This window comes from Wyeomyia smithii, chromosome 2 (assembly GCF_029784165.1).
Source record: "Wyeomyia smithii strain HCP4-BCI-WySm-NY-G18 chromosome 2, ASM2978416v1, whole genome shotgun sequence".
NCBI classification, from domain to species: Eukaryota; Metazoa; Arthropoda; class Insecta; order Diptera; family Culicidae; genus Wyeomyia; species Wyeomyia smithii.
The window spans coordinates 23028320-23054249 of record NC_073695.1 but is presented as its reverse complement, the minus strand read 5'-3'; the positions used below and the strand labels follow the sequence as shown (position 1 = coordinate 23054249).

At 38.5% G+C, this 25930-nt stretch overlaps 1 protein-coding gene across 2 annotated transcripts in view; it reads left to right on the top strand.

Annotated features, from left to right (window-relative positions):
* The window catches only part of LOC129721638 (putative sodium-coupled neutral amino acid transporter 11), a 105143-nt gene extending 80770 nt beyond the window's left edge, over nucleotides 1–24373 (top strand). For both annotated transcript variants that reach the window (XM_055674426.1, XM_055674425.1), the window contains 6 exons: nucleotides 12725–12839; nucleotides 13659–13914; nucleotides 20653–20723; nucleotides 20849–21010; nucleotides 21082–21380; nucleotides 21647–24373. In XM_055674426.1, the coding sequence (XP_055530401.1) occupies nucleotides 12725–12839; nucleotides 13659–13914; nucleotides 20653–20723; nucleotides 20849–21010; nucleotides 21082–21380; nucleotides 21647–21925 (1182 nt within the window). In that variant the 3' untranslated portion in view covers nucleotides 21926–24373. The remainder of the gene's footprint in view (nucleotides 1–12724; nucleotides 12840–13658; nucleotides 13915–20652; nucleotides 20724–20848; nucleotides 21011–21081; nucleotides 21381–21646) is intronic.
* Nucleotides 24374–25930: the final 1557 nt, after the last annotated feature.

Genomic DNA, 25930 nt, shown 5'->3' with positions numbered 1-25930 from the left:
GTCGTGAGTCTACGTGAAGAACTGATAGTATTGAATGACCTCTTTATCAACTGGAAACAACTGTGCAAAGTTTCAGCGAAATCGGAAATGGTTGATCAGAATCGATTTGCGAATTAGCGTGAACTTGCTCAGCCGTGTTCTTCAAAACAATTTTCAACTAAAACAATTCAACACAGGGGGTAAAGGGTTGATATCAACTCATAATTCCCAATACACCTAAACTCTCAACCAAACTTATTATTCTCCTCAACATGTGAAAAGAGCGAGGTTAAAATACACCACACACTTCTTCCCCTGCACGAGCACTGCGTGTGGTATTTTTTGCTCCGCATTTCTTTCTTCTGCTTTGTGCTGTGTTTCTGCCGCTTGCAGAAAAAATAGCACACTTGCTGCTCACACAGTTGAGCGAAAGAAAAGTGAATCACTCTGTTTAGAATACACAGAAGTACAAAGCGGTGCTGAGATAATATGATAAATCTACTTTGGACGGACCAATTATTACAACACAACTCGAATGATTTCCAGAAAACTTACATCGGGAAACATCTTATTCAGCCAATCTGCATCAGAATCACCAGAAACTTAGAACTAAGAGAAATTTAGTTGATCTGACGAGTGGTCCACTATTCGTTTCTCACTGTTGAGCAGGTATTAGACGAAGCAAATATTTCCTATTTTTGGTACGGATTTTATTTTGTGCAAATAAAATTCGTAAGAAAAATAGCAAATATTTGCTTCGTGTAATGTCCGCTTTAAGCAGTGTTGCGATTGGAGTGCGAAAATAAAACCTTCTTCACACTCCTGCCGGAGCACGAGCAGCATGCTATGTTTTCCAAATCATATTCGCACACTTTGGTGAAGCTCCTGAAAGCTCACGGCTCCAGCCGGAGCGCGACTAGCAAAAGCAACACTCCGGTTACTCTTTTATATTCAACGCTCCGACGTGATATTTCTAGATAAACATTTCAAAAGGTCCTATCTGCTTTTTTCGTTTTTCTGGAGCGTCTTTTCGTTTTGGTAATAGTTCAGCTTCAGTAACTCTCCGAAGCGTGGTTTTCCTTCAGAAGGCTAGAATGATCCCTCCGATATCAACTTGTGCAAATAACGTACCATAAAAGGTGTTCAATAAGTTGTGGTGATTGAATGAAAGTGATCGATCAAAAAATCGATCAAAACAGATAGGACCTTTTGAAATGTTTCTCTAGATTTATCACGCCGGAGTGCACCTATATGAGCGAACACCAGGAGTGAGTCGATTGCTATGATTGAATTTGGGCGCAAGAGTAATTTGAACCACATGTTTAATACAATGTACCTACCTATGTTATCATACGATAGTTTGCGCCAAATGCTGCGTATGAGGTATCTCTTTTGCAATGAAATGTCGGCCTTTTGCTTAGATAACTGGAGATTATTAAAAGGTTAGACTACAAACATTTTAACAAATAAACGTTCAGTTGTTATTCAACATGTTTTGAAGAACAACATTTTTAAAACTTCTGCTTCTATGATCCAGAGTTGGATGTTTCAAAATGTAAGTGAATAAAAAAAATAAGCAATACATTTCAATCCGTTTTGGGTTTAGTCCGGTTGGCTCCGTTCGGTCCAGTTCAGAGTCTGGAAACAAAAGTCCCCTGTTTTTTTCGAACTACAGTTTAATGACAAATCAAACAATGTCTGATATGCATGTTAGAAACAGTTTGATGAAATGAAAGGAATGCAAAGTTTTGTTGTAAAATTTGAAAGACTTCCTTAAAACGTTTTTTTTTGTCGAAGGGTAAGTGCCCCGGAACTCCGGCAGCGGTTTCTCCGTCAGATTGTCTACATCATTCTAATGCAAAACCTGCCAAAAAGCAACCGCTATCGATGTAGTGTGATTCATTACCTGATAGCAAATTGCATTACCTCGGCAGCGGTCGCTCTTCGGCAGGATTTGCATTTGGAAGCTACAAAAAACCTGACGGAGAAACCGCAGCCGGAGTAGCTCCATACCCTGCATGAATTTTTCAAACAGAGTTGTGATCGTTTGAATTACAAAAAAAAATCAGAAAATGTTCTCCATGTTTTTGCACAGTGGTAGAAATTATTTAGGTTTATTTCATCAGCGTATAAAAAACAGAGTATTCAAAAATATTCAGTATATATATTAGGGTGGGACAAAAAATAAGTACTAGCTCCAATGCACTTTTCGTGTTCCTTATGGGTCCTGTAACAACTGTGTAACTTTTCAGATCGATCGGTGGAACCACTGATTTGCGCCCGATTTTTAAAGTTTCCATACGATTTTATATGGGAAAATCCACTTTTTCAAAACTTATCCTCTAGAAATTTCCAGTTGGCTCCTAAAAATATACCAATACATGATTGTAGGAAATTTTCCTGGGAATAATTCTTCTGAAGACTGTAAGGCGCTACAAAATTTGTAGAAAAAGTTATTCACCTTAAACTGATCGAATGTCTGACGAACGGCTCAACATTGAATTTTTCCAGCAACGCTGCTGCAGCATACTGCTGTTGCAAACTCAACAACGTGATGAGAAACAGTTTCGCGTAGAATTAAGCTTGAAAGCGTGATTTTTTGCTCATAGTATCTTCGGAGAAAATGCTTAGAATATCAATCCCTATATTCGATAGTATTCGTTGTGTGATTCATAGCTGGCCATGTATCTGCGCAAGTTGTAGCTATGTATCTACCAAACTCCTTTCTGAAAGACACCAGGGTATGATCTATTGAATTGGCACCAGAACCCAAGTTGTCACACGAGGTGGGTGTTTAGAAAGTTTACTTCCCTCTTTTAGGGGGAGTAATCAATCTACATTAAAACTTAATAATTAATATTTTAAGCAAGCTCTCCGATAATGAAGATAACGTGAGCAAAATATCATACCTTCAAGCTTAATCCCACACGAAAATGTTGTTCACTACGTAGGGGTGTTTAGAAAGCTGATTTCTCACTTTTAGGGGTATGAATCACACAACGAATACTATCAAAATATAGGGATTGATATTCTAAGCATTTTCTCCGAAGATACTATGAGCAAAAAATCACGCTTTCAAGCTCAATTCCACGCGAAACTGTTTATCATCACGTTGTTGAGTTTGCAACAGCAGCATGCTGCAGCAGTGTTGCTGGAAAAATTTAATGTTGAGCCGTTCGTCAGACATTCGATCAGTTTAAGGTGAATAACTTTTTCTACAAATTTTGTAGCGCCTTACAGTCTTCAGAAGAATTATTTCCAGGAAAATTTCCTACTAATATCATGTATTGGTATATTTTTAGGAGCCAACTGGAAATTTCTAGAGGATAAGTTTTGAAAAAGTGGATTTTCCCATATAAAATCGTATGGAAACTTTAAAAATCGGGCGCAAATCAGGGGTTCCACCGATCGATCTGAAAAGTTACACAGTTGTTACAGGACCCATAAGGAACACGAAAAGTGCATTGGAGCGAAAAAATTGCACCAACGCTTTTTTCCCATACAACTGTGTCCCAGTCTAATATATATATATATATATATATATATATATATATATATATATATATATATATATATATATATATATATATATATATATATATATATATATATATATATATATATATATATATATATATATATGTATTTTCTTTGCGATATGTCACTTGAATTGCTATTATGCCTTTTCAAAAAAAAATGCAACAAAAAAACACATCCTGCAATGTTATGTGCTGCCTGTGGTTTTAATGGCGTTGAGTTTAATTTTGAACGGTCCGAACACATTACTATTAAGATAAACTACAATATGATCATCACTCTTCGTCCGCCTTAACTTATGTATTAAATTTCAAAAAACCAATTCGAATTTGGCATAACTGATTAATTAAAATACTCGTATTTTGTCATTTACCTGTTTTACGTGGAAGTGCACAATATTAAGTCCTATAATATTTATACCAAATGTGCTTGGTGTGAAATGGAAAACGGAGTTTGGATGTACAGCCGGAATTCGTTGATTGGAACACGGCTGCCACCCAACTAGTGAATCGTGTTCGTTAAGATTGTAGTACACTCTTCGACCAAGCGTCAAATATTTGTCACTTTTTGACAAATAAAATTTTCAGAGATATTAGTAGAAGATAATTGTTTGTAAAAATTATTTGACAAACTTATTACACTAAAAAAATATTTATCGCTGGTTCGTTGCTCGGTTGATTGATTATCGAGAAATGCTGTTGTCGACAAAACGCATTTATCCATGACCGTTCACCAAGAGAAAATTTGTGTGTTTGTCATTTACGAGTTTTTAAAACTATGTCAAAGAAAATAAATTTCGTTCTTCTGTCTTGCTGCTGTGGTAAATATTCAATGTATTTGGTCAATACATTTTTATACTAAAAATCCAACGAAAAGCAGCGTGATAAAGCGCAAGCACATCACTATGCTTCCTGCCTAATAAATGGAGGATCGCGACGCTGAATATTTCCGGTGAAGACGTAAAGAAATAAAAAAACAAACAACCGAACAATTAACCTCTGAATTACACACAAAATGTTGTAGATGTATAACATGTACTATTTAAATTACGCGATTGATTATGTCAGAGATGATCTGCATGAAGTGTCCAACTAGTAGCACTGAGAAACATACTTATCAATGCTGAACAAATTAAGCGTTATAACTAAACATGTTTACAAATTATTCACAACAATAAATAATATAATTTTATTTTAGTAATATTTTTTTTCATTTCTCGGACCCCTTACTGAAATGCATTTGAATGATGTTGACTTCTGATATTAGAGTGCTTTTTAGTTGGGTGACGGCCTAGCGAATCACTACTGTATATGAGAAATTCCATTAAGATGGCCCAATTTATTAGATTTTTAAAATTGTTATTTTTGATTTGGCTGAAACTTGCCACTTACAAACATGTATTTGCATTTTTAGTTTTCAGGGGAAAACAGAGAGTATTTATTCCGCGTCGAACACTCGACAGAAACGGACGTGCAAAGTGGTCGTTCTATTACAATCCGGTCCGTGTGTACGAATATCCAAACAAAAGAGTGTATTATTCGCGCTAAATGCCAACTAGATTGTGAGTTGTGTCGCTACGTTCTGTACCCGGCTCGCAACTTTGGCTGTATTGGTGCAAAATACCAGCTGCAGTTTTGATCTGTGCACAGTGAATAGATCTTTCGAGTTCAAGGCCATCAGTTGACAGTCGAGTCGTGTCGCTGTGCTGCGTGATCTCACACCCGGCTCAATGCTGGTGGCTGTATTGGTGCTGCTGTACTGGTGCTGCTGGCTGCTTTGGGTGCAGCTTCGAACGATCGGACAACCACTGCTGGAAGGAAGAAGTAAAAAGGTACGTGTTCTTGTCGGCGCTAGTGCGCTACATTTAGCGCGATGGATATAGATCCCTCGCCTCCCGTGCCACCATCCCCGAACCCCCTTGACCCTGACCCTTCTGTTACCCCCTCCCCTGTTCATTCTCCAGTCCCCCCTCGCCCCAGGCTTTACCCGGACGGATCTCAACAGGGCAGCTATACTGTTTATTTTCGTCCAAAGGCAGGAGTGAATTCAAAGCGATTAAACATACTGCAAATTTCTAAAGACCTGACGAAGGGGTACAAGGCCGTGACCGAAATTTTCAAGGTCCGACCTAACAAGCTCCGTGTCGTGGTCAGTGATCTGGCACAGGCCAATGCTATCGCTTGCTCTGAGCTCTTCACACGCGAGTATCGCGTTTACATTCCCGCACGAGACGTGGAGATCGACGGTGTCATAACCGATTCGAGTCTGTCTGTCGAGTGTATCCTAAAAAGCGCAACCGGTTGCTTCAAAAATACCGAAACACAGGCGAAGATTTCGGATTGTAAGCAATTGCGGTCCATGTCTCTCGTCGGCGGTAAAAAAGTTCACACTCCGTCAGACTCGTTTCGCGTTACGTTTGCCGGATCTGCACTCCCTAGCCACGTCTCGATCGACCGGGTTCGTCTGCCTGTGCGATTGTATGTACCCCGTGTTATGAATTGCACCAATTGCAAGCAGTTAGGCCACACAGCCGCCTACTGCTGCAATAAGGCACGATGTAGCAAGTGTGGGGAGACTCATGCGGAAGATTCTTGCAGTGTTAATGCTGAAAAATGTATTCACTGTGGGGAAAATCCGCATGAGCTCTCCACATGCCCGGTGTACATGCAGCGCAGAGATGAAATCAAGCGGTCACTTAAGGAGCGTTCAAAGCGTTCTTATGCTGAGATGCTGAAGAAGACCGTGACCACTTCTACCATAACATCGAACCCCTTTGATCTGTTGTCCTCTGATGGAACCGATTCTGACGATTCATCAGCGGGAACATCTTATGCCAATCCTGGGGAGTCTAGGAAGAGGAAAAATGTTTCTTCTCCTAAACTTCCCCGTAAAGGTCCTAAGATTTCCCAAAGTGTAATGAAAAGTACGAACAAACCAAACAGTGCTGCGGAAAAACCGAAGCAAACTCCTCCTGGGCTTGCAAATTTAAAGTCCCAGAAGGAGTTCCCAGCACTGCCAGGAACATCTAAAACCCCAGTTGTTCCTTTTGCACATCCAGTTGATGAAACAAACTCTGGATTAGTGAAATTTTCTGACATTGTGGACTGGATTTTTGAAAATTTCAATATACCCGATCCAATTAAAATTTTTCTTACAGCATTCCTCCCAACAGTTAGATCATTTTTGAAGCAGTTGACTGCCCAATGGCCCCTCCTTGCAGCGATTGTATCCTTCGATGCCTAATTCAACTGCGTATATGAAGGATTCTATCTCTGTCTTACAGTGGAATTGTAGAAGTATTTTACCAAAAATTGATTCGTTTAAAGTTTTGATAAATAAAAACAAATGCGATGCATTTTCCCTTTGTGAAACTTGGCTTACTTCAAATATTGATCTCAACTTCCATGATTTTAATATTATTCGCCTTGATCGAGACATCCCATATGGAGGAGTACTTTTAGGGATTAAAAAGTGCTATTCTTTCTATCGTATTAACCTCCCCTCGATTCCAGGCATCGAAGTTGTCGCATGTCAAATGACAATACAAGGTAGAGAGCTTTGTATTGCCTTAATATATATTCCTCCCAAAGCACAAGTTGGGCAACGGCTGCTCTTTGATTTAATAGAACTTCTTCCCTCGCCACGTTTGATTTTGGGAGACTTCAACTCTCATGGCGTGGCTTGGGGTTCCCCTTACAATGATAACCGCTCCTCTTTAATCTATAACCTTTGCGATGACTTCGACATGACTATTTTGAACAACGGTGAAATGACACGTATCCCGAAACCTCCAGCGCGCCCAAGCGCTTCGGATCTATCCTTATGTTTGACGTCGCTACGGTTGGATTGCACATGGAAGGTAATCCTCGATCCTCACGGTAGCGACCATTTGCCTATTCTTATTTCAATTAATAACGGGTCAACTCGCATGCGACCAATCGACATTCCGTATGACCTCACACGGAATGTCGATTGGAAGTTATACGAGGAAATGATTTCAAAAGCGGTCGAGTCGATTCAACATCATTCACCACTTGAAGAATACAACCTCCTCGCGGGCTTGATTCTCGACGCCGCGTTGCAAGCCCAAACGAAGAAATATCCCGGCGTGACGATCAAAGAACGGCCTCCCACTCCGTGGTGGGACCAAGAGTGCTCCGATGTCTACACGCAAAGATCCGACGCGTTTTTGGCCTTCCAGAAGGGAGGTATACCTGGCGACTATTTACGGTATTCGGTACTTGATACCAAGCTTAAAAGTTTGGCTAAAGCAAAGAAACGCGGATATTGGCGTCGGTTCGTGAACAAGACGTCGAGGGAGACATCGATGAGCACTCTTTGGAACACAGCCCGAAGAATGCGGAATCGCGTAACGGTCAACGAAAGCGAGGAGTCTTCAAGTCGGTGGATATTTGATTTTGCCAGGAAAGTATGTCCGGACTCTGTTCCTGCGCAAAACTTTGTTCGCGATACGTCTACGGGTCACGACAGTTGGACAGTTGGACAGTTGGACAGATGAGTTTGGAGATCTTAGCTGGAGTACTACCATTAAAAAACCGCTTCTGGAGCCTGTCTTCTCGTATTCTAATCAAATGTGAGCTCTTGAACCGTCCCGTGATTGAAAATTTTGAAAGGTTAATCGAACTTAATTCTCAAACCCGTTTTATGACATTGTATTTCAATCACATGTCCCAAAATTTTAACCCTTCTTCGAATATTCCAAATCGTGTCGACTTATCAAATACTTCTGATTCTACTGTGTTTTTCGATACATCCATGATAGAAGAAACTCGTGGAATCCCGGATCATTTACGCGTGCAGCAGATCCCTAAAATTTTTTCCAATAAATATCGAAACATCAACTGCGACAATATGTTCTACACTGACGGATCACTTCTTGATGGGTCCTGGCTTCGGTATCTTCAATAACAGTTTAACCGTCTCCCATAAGCTCGATAATCCTGCTTCTGTTTACGTCGCAGAATTAGCTGCAATTCAGTACACCCTAGGGATTATCGAAAAAATGCCCACGGACCATTATTTCATCTTTACGGACAGTCTCAGCTCCATTGAGGCTCTCCGATCGATGAAAGATGTTAAGCCCTCTCCGTATTTCCTGGGGAAAATACGGGAACATCTGAGTGCTTTATCCGAAAAATCTACTCAGATTACCTTAGCGTGGGTCCCTTCTCACTGCTCGATACCGGGTAATGAGAAAGCGGACTCTTTGGCTAAGGTGGGCGCAACAAACGGTGATATTTATGAAAGACCAATTGCCTTTAATGAATTTTTCGCATTTGTACGTCAGAATACGATCATCAGTTGGCAAAATTCTTGGACCAAGGGGGAACTGGGAAGGTGGTTACATTCCATAATCCCCAAGGTATCGACGAACCCGTGGTTCAAGGGGTTGGATGTAGGTCGGGATTTCATTTGCGTGATGTCCCGGCTTATGTCCAATCACTATAGATTTGACGCGCATCTCCGTCGTGTTGGGCTCGGGGAGAGTGGTATCTGTGCCTGTGGTGAAGGTTATCACGACATAGAGCACGTTGTTTGGTCATGCCCTGTACACCGTGACGCCAGGGCCAGATTAATAGCTTCCCTGCAGGCCGAAGGTAGGCAGCCGGCTGTTCCTGTTCGTGATGTCTTGGCGAGCCGTGACCTATCCTACATGTCCCTTATATACGTTTTCCTGAAATTCATCCACGCCCCAGTTTAGTCCTATCCCCTTCCGCCTACATCCAACCAAACGACAAGAACACGTTAAGACCCCGGATCCGGAAACAGCAATCAGACCCGCACGATACTCTCAAGGCCCGATGGAAACAACCCAATATGCCAGTCCGTAATATCTTGGCCCAGCAGCGGAACAAATTTAATATGCTGCTTACCTATGGCAATGAAAACCATCAAACAGCAAACCTGTGCTTTTAATGCAAAATATTCTAGCTTTAAGTTAGATTTAGTTTCAGCTCGTAGTCGGCAGCGAGGATAAAAAATTTGCTTTTAGTTATTAAGATACTTTAGAAAGTAAGCTACCAGATATAATTGGCGCCGTTAAACATTGAATTGTATTTGTGCCGTGTCAAATAAACTATGGATGAAGGAAAAAAAACAGAGAGTATTGAAACTAAATTGCGTTATAACCTCCCCAACAAGTGAAAAGACTCACCTTTCGAAAAATGTTTTTTGCTTAAACTGCACTTTTTATTATTTGCATCAACCCATTCACCACTGACATCACCTGACATTTAAACTTTGATCAGAGTTTACCATTTGTTCTTCGAATTTCGAAACAAAAACTGTTAAACACGTTGTACAGCTTGTGCAAATAAGGTTTGTGACTAGTTGGTCAACGTTTAAATTTCGTTTATCGAGGTAGATACTAATTTTTCGCCGCGGGAAGTGTGCTAAGATTACATAACTGACTATTAAAAGTAAAAGCAAAAACCCAGCCTCTTCTGCTTCTTATAACGTGGTTTCTATATAGTTCTGTGAATAAAAAAATATTCCCGTTTAATCCTTGATTTTATTGTCATAAATGTATTTAATGATAAGGAACATTACTACTAAGTCCTATCCCACCAGTTTCGTTTGCAATTTCATTCGCGAAAAGGATAACTAATTGCAGCAAACACAAGCTGTGTGACGCTCCGCGGAGCGCTCCGGAGCGAGGCATATGCCTGCAGCTCACGTCGGAGCGCGAGGCGGTCGGAGTGGCTGCTATGATGCTCCACGTGCGCGCGGAGCAAATGAAATAGAAATCCAGCGTGTGCATGGGTTGCTTGGAGTAAACTCCACTGCGTGTATAGCTGATAATACGCACTCAGGAGGGCCCGCCAAGCAGCTGGAGCGAGTGTGCTTTGCGACACTGCTGTTAAGTGGATTAATCACAAAATTGAAACTTCCGCAAGTTCCGTACTAATATGTGAAACATCCAGAAGCTCTTGATCTTCAGGAAAAGTTTGCTAAAAACCGCGTCGTTTTAGACCGTCGGAAACAAGAGATATCTGCCAACTTATATAACATGGAGAAAAATTAATAGAACAAATCTACTAAAAACACTGTTGCTAAAATGTATTTCTAAGGGTTGAAATAATTTCAACCTCGTTTTTGCAGCCTTGGAAACAGTGTTGGGTGGTCCACTGAAAGAAGTGATCCATCCAAGATAGTTCTATCCAACGCAGTGCTTTTACAATGTGTCTCTTAATCATATAGGGTAGAACCAAGGAAAATTACCCTATAGTGGACCCCTTTCTTATAATGAACGCCTCGTCAGTATTTCACTTTTTACGAAATCTCGAGGGGTTTCCAAAAAACTTTCATCAGAAAAAAATTTGTCCAGCCAATCTACATCGAAATCACGAGATATTTTCATAAACTCAAACTTAATGTTAAGAGAAATTGAGTTAATCTGATCTGAGTCCAGTATAGCGAAGGGGTCCACTGTGGGTTAATTTACCCAACCATGGATGAACCACTTCGCTCAGTGGACCACCTTGACGAAAAACTGTTTAATATTGTGATATAAAATGGAATTTGGGGTAAATTAACCATATAGTCCTATAGTGGACCACCCGCCAGATTAAGCCAATTTAAAAGAAAACTCGCAAGGGGCCATCCACATACCACGTGGACAGATTTTTGACGATTACCCCCCCCCCCCCTCCCTGGACAAATACCCATATAAATTCTTTTTTTTTCTGTAAGGACCGTGGACATTACACATCCCCCCCCCCGCCAAGCTGTCCACGTGGATGGCCCCCAAGATTACAACGGGAAAAAAATGAACCGAAATTCCCACTAATTAGAAGCCGCTAGGCTGGCCACCTGAAATCTAGTATTTCTCATGTAAAATTGGTCAATAAATCGATTGCTGATATTTTCATTCTATGCAGGGACCTCCCAGCTGGTCTCGAGGTACGATGCTGGCCTTACAAGCCAGTTGTCGTAGGTTCGAGTCTCTGCTCGGGAGAGACTGTTAGTGTTAGTAGGATCGTAGCGCTGGCCCCGCAATTGTCCTGTATACTTAACAGTTGGCTGCGAAGTCTGTGTATAATAAACAGAAGGTCGAGTTCCGAATCGGAATGTAGCACCAAGGCTTTGCTTTGCTTTGCAGAGCACGGGAAAGGGTCTATATTTCCAAAAATACGCAAAATTAGGGTGAAAAGGGGCAAAATAGACCATTTCCCGTGCCCTTCCCAGAATGACACCATTACCAATCGATTTCCTAATCAATTTTACATAAGAAATGCTATACTCCAAGTTGCCAGCCCAGCGGCTTCTAATTAGTGAGAATTTGGGTTCATTTTTCCCAGTGTGCATTGCGTGTAAAAAGTTTCGACTTTTCGCGGTCGCGACTTACTGCGATCCGATCATTACACATAAGACCATCCCCATTAAGAAAAGCGGCCAAAATTACCAAACTGCGAATATCATATTCAGGAGGCTTAATGCTTGCAAGTTTTCAAAGTTTAAAAAATATTTTAAAAAATAAGAAGCTTGGAATATGAAATATTTTATCTAATCATAATGAAAATTTAAAATAACTCCAAAATAATATCATTGTCTTTGATACAAGGTGCGCCACAGAATACGGCAGTTACTTGAAAATTAAAGACAAAAACTCACAATTTCATTTCCAGCAGATTGTCGTTGTAAAAAGGCGCAACTGTATTTAATACCAAAAAGACACCCAGGAAGAAAGTTTACCGAAAACCCACTGGATAATTTGGCGACTTGAAGTTTACTCGCCCCAGTTAAAATGAACATCGACATTCCACTGTTGGTTTAGACTGTTACTATGCTCCTTAACAGCCCAAATTAGTAATTTAAACTTCCGGGCTAAAGAATAAACAACTTTATGTACTCTCTCGACTGTCTATTTGTCTTTTGTTCCGTGGTCGAAGATAATGGGCAAAACCGACTCTAGATTCACGAACAAAGGCTCTGCTGGATTTGCTGCGCTTGCATTTAAAGTGGGTTTGAAATTATTTCAAAATATTATGATAGATAATATCGAAAGTAGTATGAAAGTGAGAGCTAGAAAAGTTTTCTTTTCAGTCTGAATAAACAGAAAGAAAATAAACAGGAATACGAAATAATGCAAACATCTTTCAGATTATTCCAGCGAGAATCGTAGTAAAGCTTTAAACAATTTCCTTTTCAAATTACGTTTTCTTTTCCATGCCCTACAATCCGACAGGTGCGATGTGGTCATCTGAGTGGACGGTTCAGCTATCCCGGTGTAATGGAAGCCGCCTACGGAAAAGGCGGCTACTATCTTCTGTCGCTGCTCCAATTTATGTACCCTTTTCTCGGTAAGTTTCTATGCTGAAGCTCAAACTCATCTACGTATCTACTGATTCATTCCAGTGTGAAGCTATGGAAATTCTACGAATTGTATCCACCGATGAACTTTTCCAACAAGAGCTCACATTCTTTGTTTCCCGATAGTCAGCTGTGGGATCAGCAGGATGTAAATGTTTTCCGCGGGTTCAACCTTCACATTGCATGCTAGCCTCTTGCTTATGATGGGGCCTGAAAAGCCACTTCAAACTACCACAAACTTCCGCTGTACTTCTGTTTTCTTTACAGTATATGTGAAAATTATGCTTTTAGCATCGAATCGTTTTATTCACAGACAGACATTAGTAAATAGTCTTGAGATTTTATAAATCAATAACTTTTGTGATGTTTGAAGCTATGTAAAAATGTAAAAACCAAAAAACCAATTCCAATTTATTTGCTGCTGTAAACTCATCACCAAGCTAATTAAAGTCAATCCACTTTTTTTTTTTTCAAAAGGTTATACACCGCCTAATGAAAGAAAAACTATTTGAAGCGATATAATTACATTTAATTTCGACTCCACCGGGGGCGTTTCTCAGATTACGAACTTTTGGTTTCAACCCATTTCTAATTCAATTAAACCCTGACACAGCGAACGATACCCCCCGCTGAACACTTAGTCTACCGTGGGGAGGGGAGGAGAGTATTTAGCGGTAGATACCACGGGGTCAGTTTCACCCCCAGCAACCAACACGTTTAACCCTCTAGTCGCCTAGACAGCAGATAGCATCTAACAGTTGTTCCTATTGCTTTATATCTCTCTATTTTTCCCATGGTCCTGTGACAAGCGATGATATCGTACAACGTTGTCGTCGGTGACACGCTTTCCAAGGTGCTGGTACGATTTGTGCCGTCCTGGGGCAACTCGATGGGAGCGGTGCGCTTCGGTGTGGTCCTGGTCGTCACCGTGTTCGTGATAATACCGCTCTGTCTGTACAAGAACGTCTCCCGGCTGGCGAAGGCGAGCTTCCTCAGTCTGGCCTGCGTAATCATCATCTTGATTGCGGTGATCTACAAACTACTGGCGGGGGATTACAGTGTCGTGTAAGTATATTGCGTATATATCGTTTGGGTTTCGCTTCTGAGTTGCGGCAGCGCGTAAAGCCCTTCCGATATAACAAACCATCGTTAGTACTTCCGAATCGCTTTGGGCTCGCTTTCAAGCGAGACCATGATCATAAATTAACTATTTATTTGACCGAAATGCAACACATTTTATTGAAAATTTATGAGCTTGTCTTCAATATTCATTTACGTTATCATTTTGTTAGAAACTTCATTCTCAAGAAATATAACCAATTCATTTCGTGAACATGTTAAGCTGGAAATCCTTATTAACATTACGCATACGCTGAAAAAAAAGTCACAGTTTTCTGAGCGATTACCCACAATTTACATATGTGCAAAAAAGCTTATGTAGGTGTTTGACTTCGTAAACTAAGTATTTTTCATGGATGAATTTTATATAGATACTCACAAATAGTGTTGATGTTTTGATATTGACATCCCAAGTAACAATTAGGTTTAATGATACTCTTGAAGACTCTCTCGAAACTTATTTGCTACTTGTAATACGCTTCAAAACTTGAAATGTTACTTGAGATATTAGTTCAGAAACCATTGCAAACTGTTTCGAAAGCTGCAAAAACGTGATCGAAATTATTTTGCCCCAGAAAACTTAATTTTAGAGGCGTAATGTCTTCAGCTAAGTTGTTCCATTATCTATTTTTATTTTATAGAAGTTGCAATTTTGTGGTTAATTCATCTAAAATTGAGAAACGATTTTTACTTTTTACATTTCGCATATAAAAATTCACTTTGTTCCGCAAAGTTGTAGCCCATGCTATAAGAAACAAGACACCAAACTTATTTCCGTTCATTGAGGCAGACAATGTGTGCAGCAGGGAATCACAGAACTCTAACTTTTACAAAATGAAGAATTATTAACAAAAAAGCTTTGCTGAAGACACTACGACTCCAAAATCAATTTTTATTGGAGTAAAAAGCAATTAATTTAACACTAATTGCATTGTTTAAGTGAAATTCGTCAATTGCCAAAGAAGTATGTGAGATAAAAATGAACTTTCTTCAAAGAAATTGTTGGTTTATTTATAGCAAACAATATTGTAGAACATTGAAAAATTGTAGAAAATCACTATAAAATGTTAAATCAAAACAATCGATTTTTTAGGGTGATCTATAGAAAACTCCACAGAAGTCCATTTGAATACGAAAGACGTATAATGTCTTCAACAAAGTTCCGAAGTGATTTGCGATAAGGGCGCAACTGGCAAAAGATAAACATTGGGGAATATCAGTTTGAAAATTTGCAAGTACATTTTCAAATCGTAATTAAAAGGAAGTGACTAACATTGACATCAATACCAAAAATCGACGTAAAATAACACTGTCTTATAGTTTCATAACAATACTACATTAAATTTGTGCATTTATGGCTAAAATCTGCGCTTTTCTTCTAATCCTTTTCAAATGAGTCTTAAATCATTCTGACAACGAGATTCGCCCACCTCTATTTCGCCTTAAAACATTCTGTCAACGAGATACGCCCACCTTTTTTTCGCCTTGTTTATATTTTTTTTAGTTGCGCCCCTGTTTACGGAACATTTCGCAAGTAATCCCGTTGTTTCAAAACAATGTAAAGGGTCTAGATCCAAAGTATGTTTTGTTTTAGGTAAACTGTTTTGTTGCCCTTGACTAAAAACTTGATTTAAATAATTTTATCGATTTATACAAAAGAAAGGGTTCTTGCCATGAACTGTGTGAGGTTTTTCGAAACCATTGGTGTAATAAAACGATTTGTTTACATTTTGTTGGTTGCGCCCTAAACGCGAATCACTCCGGAGTTGTTTCTTTCAAAATGTGCCATAACTTTGCCGAAGCAGATTTTTATATTCCAATATGAGCAAAGTGAAATTTGTTTCTCACTGTTAAGTGGATTAATCACAAAATTACAACTCCTACAACATGTAGAACAATTTACGTTTTTGCAGCTTTGGAAACAGTGTGCATTGGTTGTAAAACAAATCTGTATGAGAATGAATTGTAGGGAATAGATGGAAAAGATATAAACCGTAAATTTTTTACTTACTACAAAAAAAATCTTAATAAATACCTGTTTTTAATTTAGCATTTATTAAGATTTTTTTGTGGTTTAGGAAAAAAATGATTTATTTTTCTTATTCGGAGGTCGTAGTTAAAGCTTTGAAGCATTTCCACATATCTTAGAATAAATTGTATTCCAATGATGTCAAATGATTTTAATAATTATTTACAATCAAAAGGCTTATTATGACAATCGATGTTATATACCAATTTTTAATAGTGTGTCAGTAGGTTGTTTGTGTTACATAAATTTAACCGTAGAAAAACTTCTGATCGGTTGATGCCAAAGCCTCGATATTTTGAAAAGAAATTACTGATATATAAAGGCTCAAAACCTGACCACTTTTCCCTGGTTGAATTACTAATTTTAGGCGCCTAACTTCGATATAGACGTTAGTCCAACGTCAAAAATAAATAATAAACCATTCAAAACAATGCCAATCGAATAAGTAATAATTGAACGACAGAATATCCAGAGAATATGGTTGGTGAGGCAGGACATCTCATGTGAGCATTTTTATGTAAGTTTTAACAACTTTGGCAGTATGAGGCCGAGCGATGTTTTGCAGTAGAAGCACTTTTCAGAGCAGATTTGGATTGGATTTGGATTGGATTTGGATTGGATTTGGACTGGATTCGGTATGGATTTGGATTGGATTTGGATTGCATTTGGATTGGATTTGGATTGGATTTGGATTGGATTTGGATTGGATTTGGATTGGATTTGGATTGGATTTGGATTGGATTTGGATTGGATTTGGATTGGATTTGGATTGGATTTGGATTGGATTGGAATTGGATTGGATTTGAATTGGATTTGAATTGGATTTGGATTGGATTTGGATTGGATTTGGATTGGATTTGGATTGGATTTGGATTGGATTTGGATTGTTTTTGGATTGGATTTGGATTGGATATGGATTGGTTTTGGATTGTTTTTGGATTGGATTTGGATAGGATTTGGATTGGATTTGGATTGGATTTGGATTGGATTGGATTTGGATTGGATTTGGATTGGATTTGGATTGGGATTTGGATTGGATTTGGATTTGATTTGGATTTGATTTGGATTGGATTTGGATTGGATTTGGATTGGATTTGGATTGGATTTGGATTGGATATGGATTGGATTTGGATTGGATTTGGATTGGATTTGGAATGGATTTGGATTGGATTTGGATTGGATTTGGATTGGATTTGGATTGGATTTGGAATGGATTTGGATTGGATTTGGATTGGATTTGGATTGGATTTGGATTGGATTTGGATTGGATTTGGATTGGATTTGGATTGGGATTGGGATTGGATTGGATTTGGATTGGATTTGTATTGGATTTGGATTGGATTTGGATTGCATTTGGACTGGATTCGGATTGGAATTGGATTGGATTTGGATTGGATTGGATTTGGATTGGATTGGATTTGGATTGGATTTGGATTGGATTTGGATTGGATTTGGATTGGATTTGGATTGGATTTGGATTGGATTTGGATTGGATTTGGATTGGATTTGGATTGGATTTGGATTGGATTTGAATTGGATTTGGATTGGATTTGGATTGGATTTGGATTGGATTTGGATTTGATTTAGATTGGATTTGGATTGGATTTGGATTGGATTTGGATTGGATTTGGATTGGATTTGAATTGGATTTGGATTGGATTTGGATTGGATTTGGATTGGATTTGGATTGGATTTGGATTGGATTTGGATTGGATTTGGATTAAATTTGATTGGATTTAGATTGGATTTGGATTAAATTTGGATTGGATTTGTATTAGATTCGTATTGGATTTGGATTGGATTTGGATTGGGATTGGGATTGGATTGAATTTGGATTGGATTTGTATTGGATTTGGATTCGGAATTGGATTGAATTTGGATTGGATTTGGATTGGATTTGTATTGGATTTGGATTGGATTTGGATTTGATTTGGATTGGATTTGGATTGGATTTGGATTGGATTTGGATTGAATTTGGATTGGATTTGGATTGGATTTGGATTGGATTTGGATTGGATTTGGATTGGATTTGGATTGGATTTGGATTGGATTTGGATTGGATTTGGATTGGATTTGGATTGGATTTGGATTGGATTTGGATTGGATTTGGATTGGATTTGGATTGGATTTGGATTGGATTTGGATTGGATTTGGATTGGATTTGGATTGGATTTGGATTGGATTTGGATTGGATTTGGATTGGATTTGGATTGGATTTGGATTGGATTTGGATTGGATTTGGATTGGATTTGGATTGGATTTGGATTGGATTTGGATTGGATTTGGATTGGATTTGGATTGGATTTGGATTGGATTTGGATTAGAATTGGATTGGATTTGGATTGGATTGGATTGGATTGGATTTGGATTGGATTTGGATTGGATTTGGATTGGATTTGGATTGGATTTGGATTGGATTTGGATTGGATTTGGATTGGATTTGGATTGGATTTGGATTGGATTTGGATTGGATTTGGATTGGATTTGGATTGGATTTGGATTGGATTTGAATTGGATTTGGATTGGATTTGGATTGGATTTGGATTGGATTTGGATTGGATTTGGATTGGATTTGGATTGGATTTGGATTAAATTTGATTGGATTTAGATTGGATTTGGATTTGGATTAAATTTGGATTGGATTTGTATTAGATTCGTATTGGATTTGGATTGGATTTGGATTGGATTTGGATTGGGATTGGGATTGGATTGAATTTGGATTGGATTTGTATTGGATTTGGATTCGGAATTGGATTGAATTTGGATTGGATTTGGATTGGATTTGTATTGGATTTGGATTGGATTTGGATTTGATTTGGATTGGATTTGGATTGGATTTGGATTGGATTTGGATTGGATTTGGATTGGATTTGGATTGGATTTGGATTGGATTTGGATTGGATTTGGATTGGATTTGGATTGGATTTGGATTGGATTTGGATTGGATTTGGATTGGATTTGGATTGGATTTGGATTGGATTTGGATTGGATTTGGATTGGATTTGGATTGGATTTGGATTGGATTTGGATTGGATTTGGATTGGATTTGGATTGGATTTGGATTGGATTTGGATTGGATTTGGATTGGATTTGGATTGGATTTGGATTGGATTTGGATTGGATTTGGATTGGATTTGGATTGGATTTGGATTGGATTTGGATTGGATTTGGAATGGATTTGGATTGGATTTGGATTGGATTTGGATTGGATTTGGATTGGATTTGGATTGGATTTGGATTGGATTTGGATTGGAATTGGATTGGATTTGGATTGGATTGGATTGGATTGGATTTGGATTGGATTTGGATTGGATTTGGATTGGATTTGGATTGGATTTGGATTGGATTTGGATTGGATTTGGATTGGATTTGGATTGGATTTGGATTGGATTTGGATTGGATTTGGATTGGATTTGGATTGGATTTGGATTGGATTCGGATTGGAATTGGATTGGATTTGGATTGGATTTGGATTGGATTGGATTGGATTTGGATTGGATTTGGATTGGATTTGGATTGGATTTGGATTGGATTTGGATTGGATTTGGATTGGATTTGGATTGGATTTGTATTGGATTTGGATTGGATTTGGATTTGATTTGGATTGGATTTGGATTGGATTTGGATTGGATTGGGATTGGATTTTAATTGGATTTGGATTGGATTTGGATTGGATTTGGATTGGATTTGGATTGGATTTGGATTGGATTTGGATTGGATTTGGATTGGATTTGGATTGGATTTGGATTGGATTTGGATTGGATTTGGATTGGATTTGGATTGGATTTGGATTGGATTCGGATTGGAATTGGATTGGATTTGGATTGGATTGGATTTGGATTGGATTTGGATTGGATTTGGATTGGATTTGGATTGGATTTGGATTGGATTTGGATTGTATTTAGATTGGATTTGGATTGGATTTGGATTGGATTTGGATTGGATTTGGATTGGATTTGGATTGGATTTGGATTGGATTTGGATTGGATTGGATTTGGATTGGATTTGGATTGGATTTGGATTGGATTTGGATTGGATTGGGATTGGATTTTAATTGGATTTGGATTGGATTTGGATTGGATTTGGATTGGATTTGGATTGGATTTGGATTGGATTTGGATTGGATTTGGATTGGATTTGGATTGTATTTAGATTGGATTTGGATTGGATTTGGATTGGATTTAGATTGGATTTGGATTGGATTTGGATTGGATTTGGATTGGATTTGGATTATAGCACGATGACTCCTTTGTTCACTTTTAAAATTGTGTTCCTCATTTATAAATTTCATTAAGATAAAGCTGGATGACTTAAAAAGCAAAATGCGTAAGGTATTTCAGTTTATTTTTGAAAAATAGTACAGATTATTGATTAAGATTTGCACTGGAGACCTGCATTGCAAAAAGGATTGTTTTTGAAGTTTCTTCTAGTTAGAAAAACGAATATAAAAAACAACTGTTAGCTAAAATATAATTACGATACTTTATCATTTCCGGTGAAACTTTCGGCTTTCGTTTGAATTTATACGGTAAATCAACTTTTTAATTCTATTCTACCTAAGTTGTCTGATTATTCGCTCTGCAATAAATAAATCAAACTTTCACCTATCTTTCTCTGCATACGACCGTTCGGGTGTGACGGTGTGTCCCCTTCAGACCGGATACGCCGGAATCGTGGCGGTTTGCTCACGGGGATCTCATTCCCGCCGTTGGAATAATGGCTTTCGGTAATACCCCTTGTATCGCATCTTACGCTCTAGCTTAAAACAAAAATCCTTCTGGGGGAAAAATAAACTTTCTTTTAACTAATCCTGCTCAACATTGTTTCGGTTTTATTCTGTGCACTTTCCAGCTTTCATGTGCCACCATAACACATTCCTGGTGTACCAATCGATGCGGAATGCCACCCTGGAACGGTGGGTAAAGGTGACACATCTCTCGGTTGGCTGCGCCTGGCTGGTGGCCGCCTTTTTCGGTATCGCCGGGTACTGCACTTTTCGAGCACTATCGCAAGGTATTTGCAACTTTTCTAATAAGAAAGTTTTCAGAACAGAACAGAAAATACAAGGCCTGATTATTCCGTAGGTGACCTGCTGGAGAACTACTGCTGGGACGACGACCTGATGAATTTCGCCCGGGTTCTGTTCTCGATTTCGATCCTGCTGACATTCCCCATCGAGTGTTTTGTGTCCCGGGAAATTGTCCGAACGCAAATTAAGCGATTCTACTCCAGTGAAGTTGTCGAGTACGATACCGATAAGGACCCGTCCCACGCGACCGGTGAAGAGGACCAGAAATCGGTGGCTACCACACTGGTTATCGTGTTTGCAGCCTTCATCCTGTCGCCATACACGGAATGTCTCGGTCCTGTGCTGGAATTGAATGTAAGTGTAGGCGCGACGGACGATGCAGTCGTTCCTCTAGTGCAGTGCAATGAATCATGAATGGTTGGTTGTTTTTAGGGTAGTACAGTCCAGCTGCTTTGTGGTAAATTTATCGTCTTTATCCGATTAATTCCAATAACCATGATACGGCAAAGCCGCTGGGAGTACTATCAGAGGAAAGACTGATTTCCGTTTCGGGCTCAGCCGCGTACACACAATTAATTGCCCCTTTTGTGGGCCAATCCATCTCTTCCGAATGATTGCAGGGTCTACTGGCAGCGATACCACTAGCCTACATTCTTCCAGGACTAGCCTACATCCAGCTGAGCCCACACTCACTGTTTAGCCAGGAGAAACTGCCGGCTGCCGGTTTGGTGCTGTTCGGTACGATTGTCACCATTTCCGGTGCAGCACTGCTGATGCCGAATCTGATTGGCGACTGCAGGACGGGCATTATTATGGGCTACTGCCGGGAGGACGAGTTGGCCATTAATGGGACGCTGTACCTGGCCTCGACGCCGGCTTGCGTCACCGAACGGGCCTAAACGCGGACGGACAGACCGAAAGGAGTTAACGGAAGAGGACTATTGGAGTTAGATACGTGGGAACAACAACAACAAACAGCTGTGCAGATGCTCCGGAATGGGAAACGACACACTGATGGTGTAGAACTGAAAGCTAATATGCCAAGTGTGACTACGCTCGATTTATAATGAAAATATATGACCTGCATCGTTCGGAACAAAACGACGGTTCCATCGTCACGCTTATCGATTCGTTCGTGGTTACTAAATGCAGCAGCAAAATCGCATGTCTACTAAATGGCTGGTTAAATTGTGAAAGTTAAATTGCAATTTATAGAACCAATAGTGGGATAATTTGATTATTCGTGAATGATCTATTGTTTCCTGATGTCAAGGGGCATTAATTTTTATTTTGAACACAGAGATAAAATTACGCATCGCATGTTTCAATCTGCTATTATCGGATGCAAGCATACTCAACGGAAATTAAAATACAATTATGCTGTTTTAGTTTTCGTTTCGTGCTAATTTTGAGTGCAAACTGACTACAAATCCACTAGAAAAACTGCTACGGCAACGAGTTTTTCGAAATTTTCTTGTGGAGCATAATTTAGAGTGTCAGACTAACATAAAAGATGGAACTTCGACTAACATAAAAGATGAAACTTCGAATAAAACGAAGTAGATGAAACTTCGTTAAATTATTTTTGAAATTAAATCTAAAAATAATACCATTTACCTGAGCAAACAATTTAATTACCACTTATTCAATTTTCCTTTTTTTATTTTTCTTACACTTGCGTGAGAATATGAAAGGGATGTAGATAACTATAATTTTGAAAAAGAGACTGTTACTCATTCGGAGCATTTGCATTACGTCAAAATATATGAATATAATAGCAATCGTGCGTATTGGCAAATAAATCAATCTGTGGATATTTGCATATCCAAATCAATTAATGGTCACGATGTGAAAAATATAATTTTCGTTTAGTTATTCTAGTTACTGCTTACAAATGTTTTGATTTAAATATTTAATTATGTTTATTTTTATTAAATCAACTAAACAGCATTTGCGTGTCATCATTGACTCCTGCAGTTTGCTGCTCAATACAAATATATACTGAAAAAATCAACCTGTGTTACAATCAAACACAACTTTGCGTACCTGTCAAACTATCGCCGAGAGAAGACTTCGCCCTACTATCCTGCACTATTTTGATCGTTTTTTAAATAGGTGTAATCTCAACAAAATGATAAACTTATTTAGGGAAAAAAGGTATATTTAAAATTCCGACGGATTTAGAGAAGCTTGGGTCGTACGTTGTCTTTCAGATTTTATAGTCTAAAACACACAGGAACATACTGATACAGACAGAAGTTAAGTTTTGTAGCGAAATTGAGTATATGAACGTGTGGCAGTTTAGCACACGAAACCGATTCTACATAATATAAATTACCGAAACTATTTCACTTAAACCGGAAATGTTACATCAAGAAAGCTGGCAACTCATCCATGAACTTAATCAAATCACCTTTTCAGTTCTACCTTTTCCGTGATTATGATAAGAGCTACCAGCTTTCTAGATGGAATATTTTTGCATAAGGCAATCTTAAGGGAACATAAACTAAATAATATATCATATCGAGACGAAGTGAAAGAAAAAAAATCCATGCAAGAGTCTCTGCTAGAAGCAAATACCGAATGCATCAAATGCTACATTAGTAGTATCGAATCTCTACACATTAGATCTCCTATCGTGAAAATTTCGATCAAATCTAAAGATAGTAGCAAATATACCAAATAAAAGTAACCAAAGCACTGATTTCGTACTGCACCATAGCCTAGATGTAGATCTAATTGGGAGTAACAAAACTAAAAAGCAGTATTAGCCAGTATAACGCCTAAATTAAGATTTCATTTTCAACAGTAACGCCGTTCAGCATTCGTGACAGCCTCATGACCATCCCTAGTTTGTATCGTATTTGCGCAAGCACAATCGGAACTCCATTGAAAATCAAATTAATTTCGAACTACAAACACAATAATTTTAAAATAACTAGCAAAACACTAAAACAGTGAATTTATTATCATAGAGGAACGATCAAAGGAGATTTTTTATTACGGGCTTTTACGGGATCGAAACAACGGTGTAATGTAACATTACTGTGAGACAAAATCCATGCCAGAAGAAGGAAAATATTTTCAGAAAGTTGTTATTATCGTCACGAGTAAATCAAACAAGTAAAAATGACTCAAGTATGTAGAAGAGTATTTAACGGCAATGAGGCTATTTTATTGTAGTATATATTTGAAGATATTTATCAAGAGCGATTGCTAGACAACACTATTTTACAACATTGTCCTAATTTTATGCGATCTTAGTTTTTATATATCAGTACTGATATTCGATAGATGAATAATGTGAATTTCGTTACATAAGATAAATGGAGACTATAATAAACGAACACGAAGATGCCTTTTATTGAATAACGAGAAAACTGCCACAACCCATGAACGATATCTTATGTGGGTCAAGGGTTCAAGATTCCGATATCAATTCTGGTTTATTACAGAACAAACTAAGCAGTGTATGGTAAAATTTTTCTGTTAGGCAATTATCATAATCCGACAATAAACTGCTGCTTATGGTGGTTTTTCCAAATATACATACAAGTTTCCATTGCATTTATATTACTGCTTAAATCAGTTTTATAGAGTTTTTAGTTTTTGTAGCGTATTTTTTTTATTTTTATCTTATTTGCATCGCAATATCGATTCAAAACACAAACAAATATGAATCGAAACTATCATTCGGGAGGCAATTCATCTACATAAGTGCAAGATCAAATATTTTTTCTTTTGTATTATAAAAATCCTGGCGACAAGAAGGGAAAAAAGATTCAAGATTTTTTTTCCTTGTAAAGTACAAGATTAAAGGACACTAACATTTGAAAGAGTCGCTAGTTTGCACGTAACCTAAATGAATATTCCGGATTTGCTCGGATATCACTTACTCAGAAATTCATATCTCATAAAGCGAAAATTAAGGTATCCAAAGCAGTATACAAATTTGTTGTGAGAAACTGTGTACAGCGATTTGAAAAATAAACATTCTTCGAAAATAACTACCAAGTAAATATAACTACACGCAAAAGTTCAAGCTTTAATCATCCAATGTGTCCTTTCAAAACGCACAATGATTGCTCTGATTTCGCACAAAAAATGTGTGAAATGCATAACGCATCAGTTGTACAATGAATACATGGACAGAGATCGGTATCAGAATGTGTATCATACACACAAAATCGTGATGTGTCGTTAAACTTCGACTTCAAGCTAACGATCTGTTTTGGGGTGCTCAAAAAACCGCTGCTTACTTTTGCGAGCCGGTGCGTATCGAAGGCTAGTGCATCCCTAATCACTGTTAGCAAAGGAAACAGCCAATAGCGAGCCTTGTTGCAACAGGATTTACTTACGCTGGTGCCCAGCGTTGCCAACCCTCCAGTTTTTCCTGGATATCTCCAGTTTTTTTCGGGAACGCCAGCGAAACAGCCAAAGGTTGAATATCTCCAGTTTTAAAAAAAAATTCCAGTTTTATCCAGCTTTCTATTAGTCATCTTATTTATTAAATTCTTTCCCCTCAAACGTATGGTCGTTTCAATATTTTGTGCATTCATGCCCTTCAGTTCTCTGGTTTTTATCGAATTCCAGTCGCATCTTCAAAATTTCGAGTACGTTAGACTTTATACCTAGTTAATATAAGCTACATCAGTGAAAAATCAAAATGGCAATGCATTGTCTCTTTCATGATTTCTGTTTTTATGAAATAATACGGTGCAATATATACGCTAGAGCATTAAACGCGTTATGCCCAGCACGCATTTGTTTTGCTGGTTCCAAACTTAATCAGTAAATGCGCCAATTTCGCTCATAAATGATCTGGTTACGCACATTCCAACTTTTGCGTGTACCAAGTAAATATTGGCCCTCCAGAAAACTTCTGCTTATCTCCGTTTGAGCCG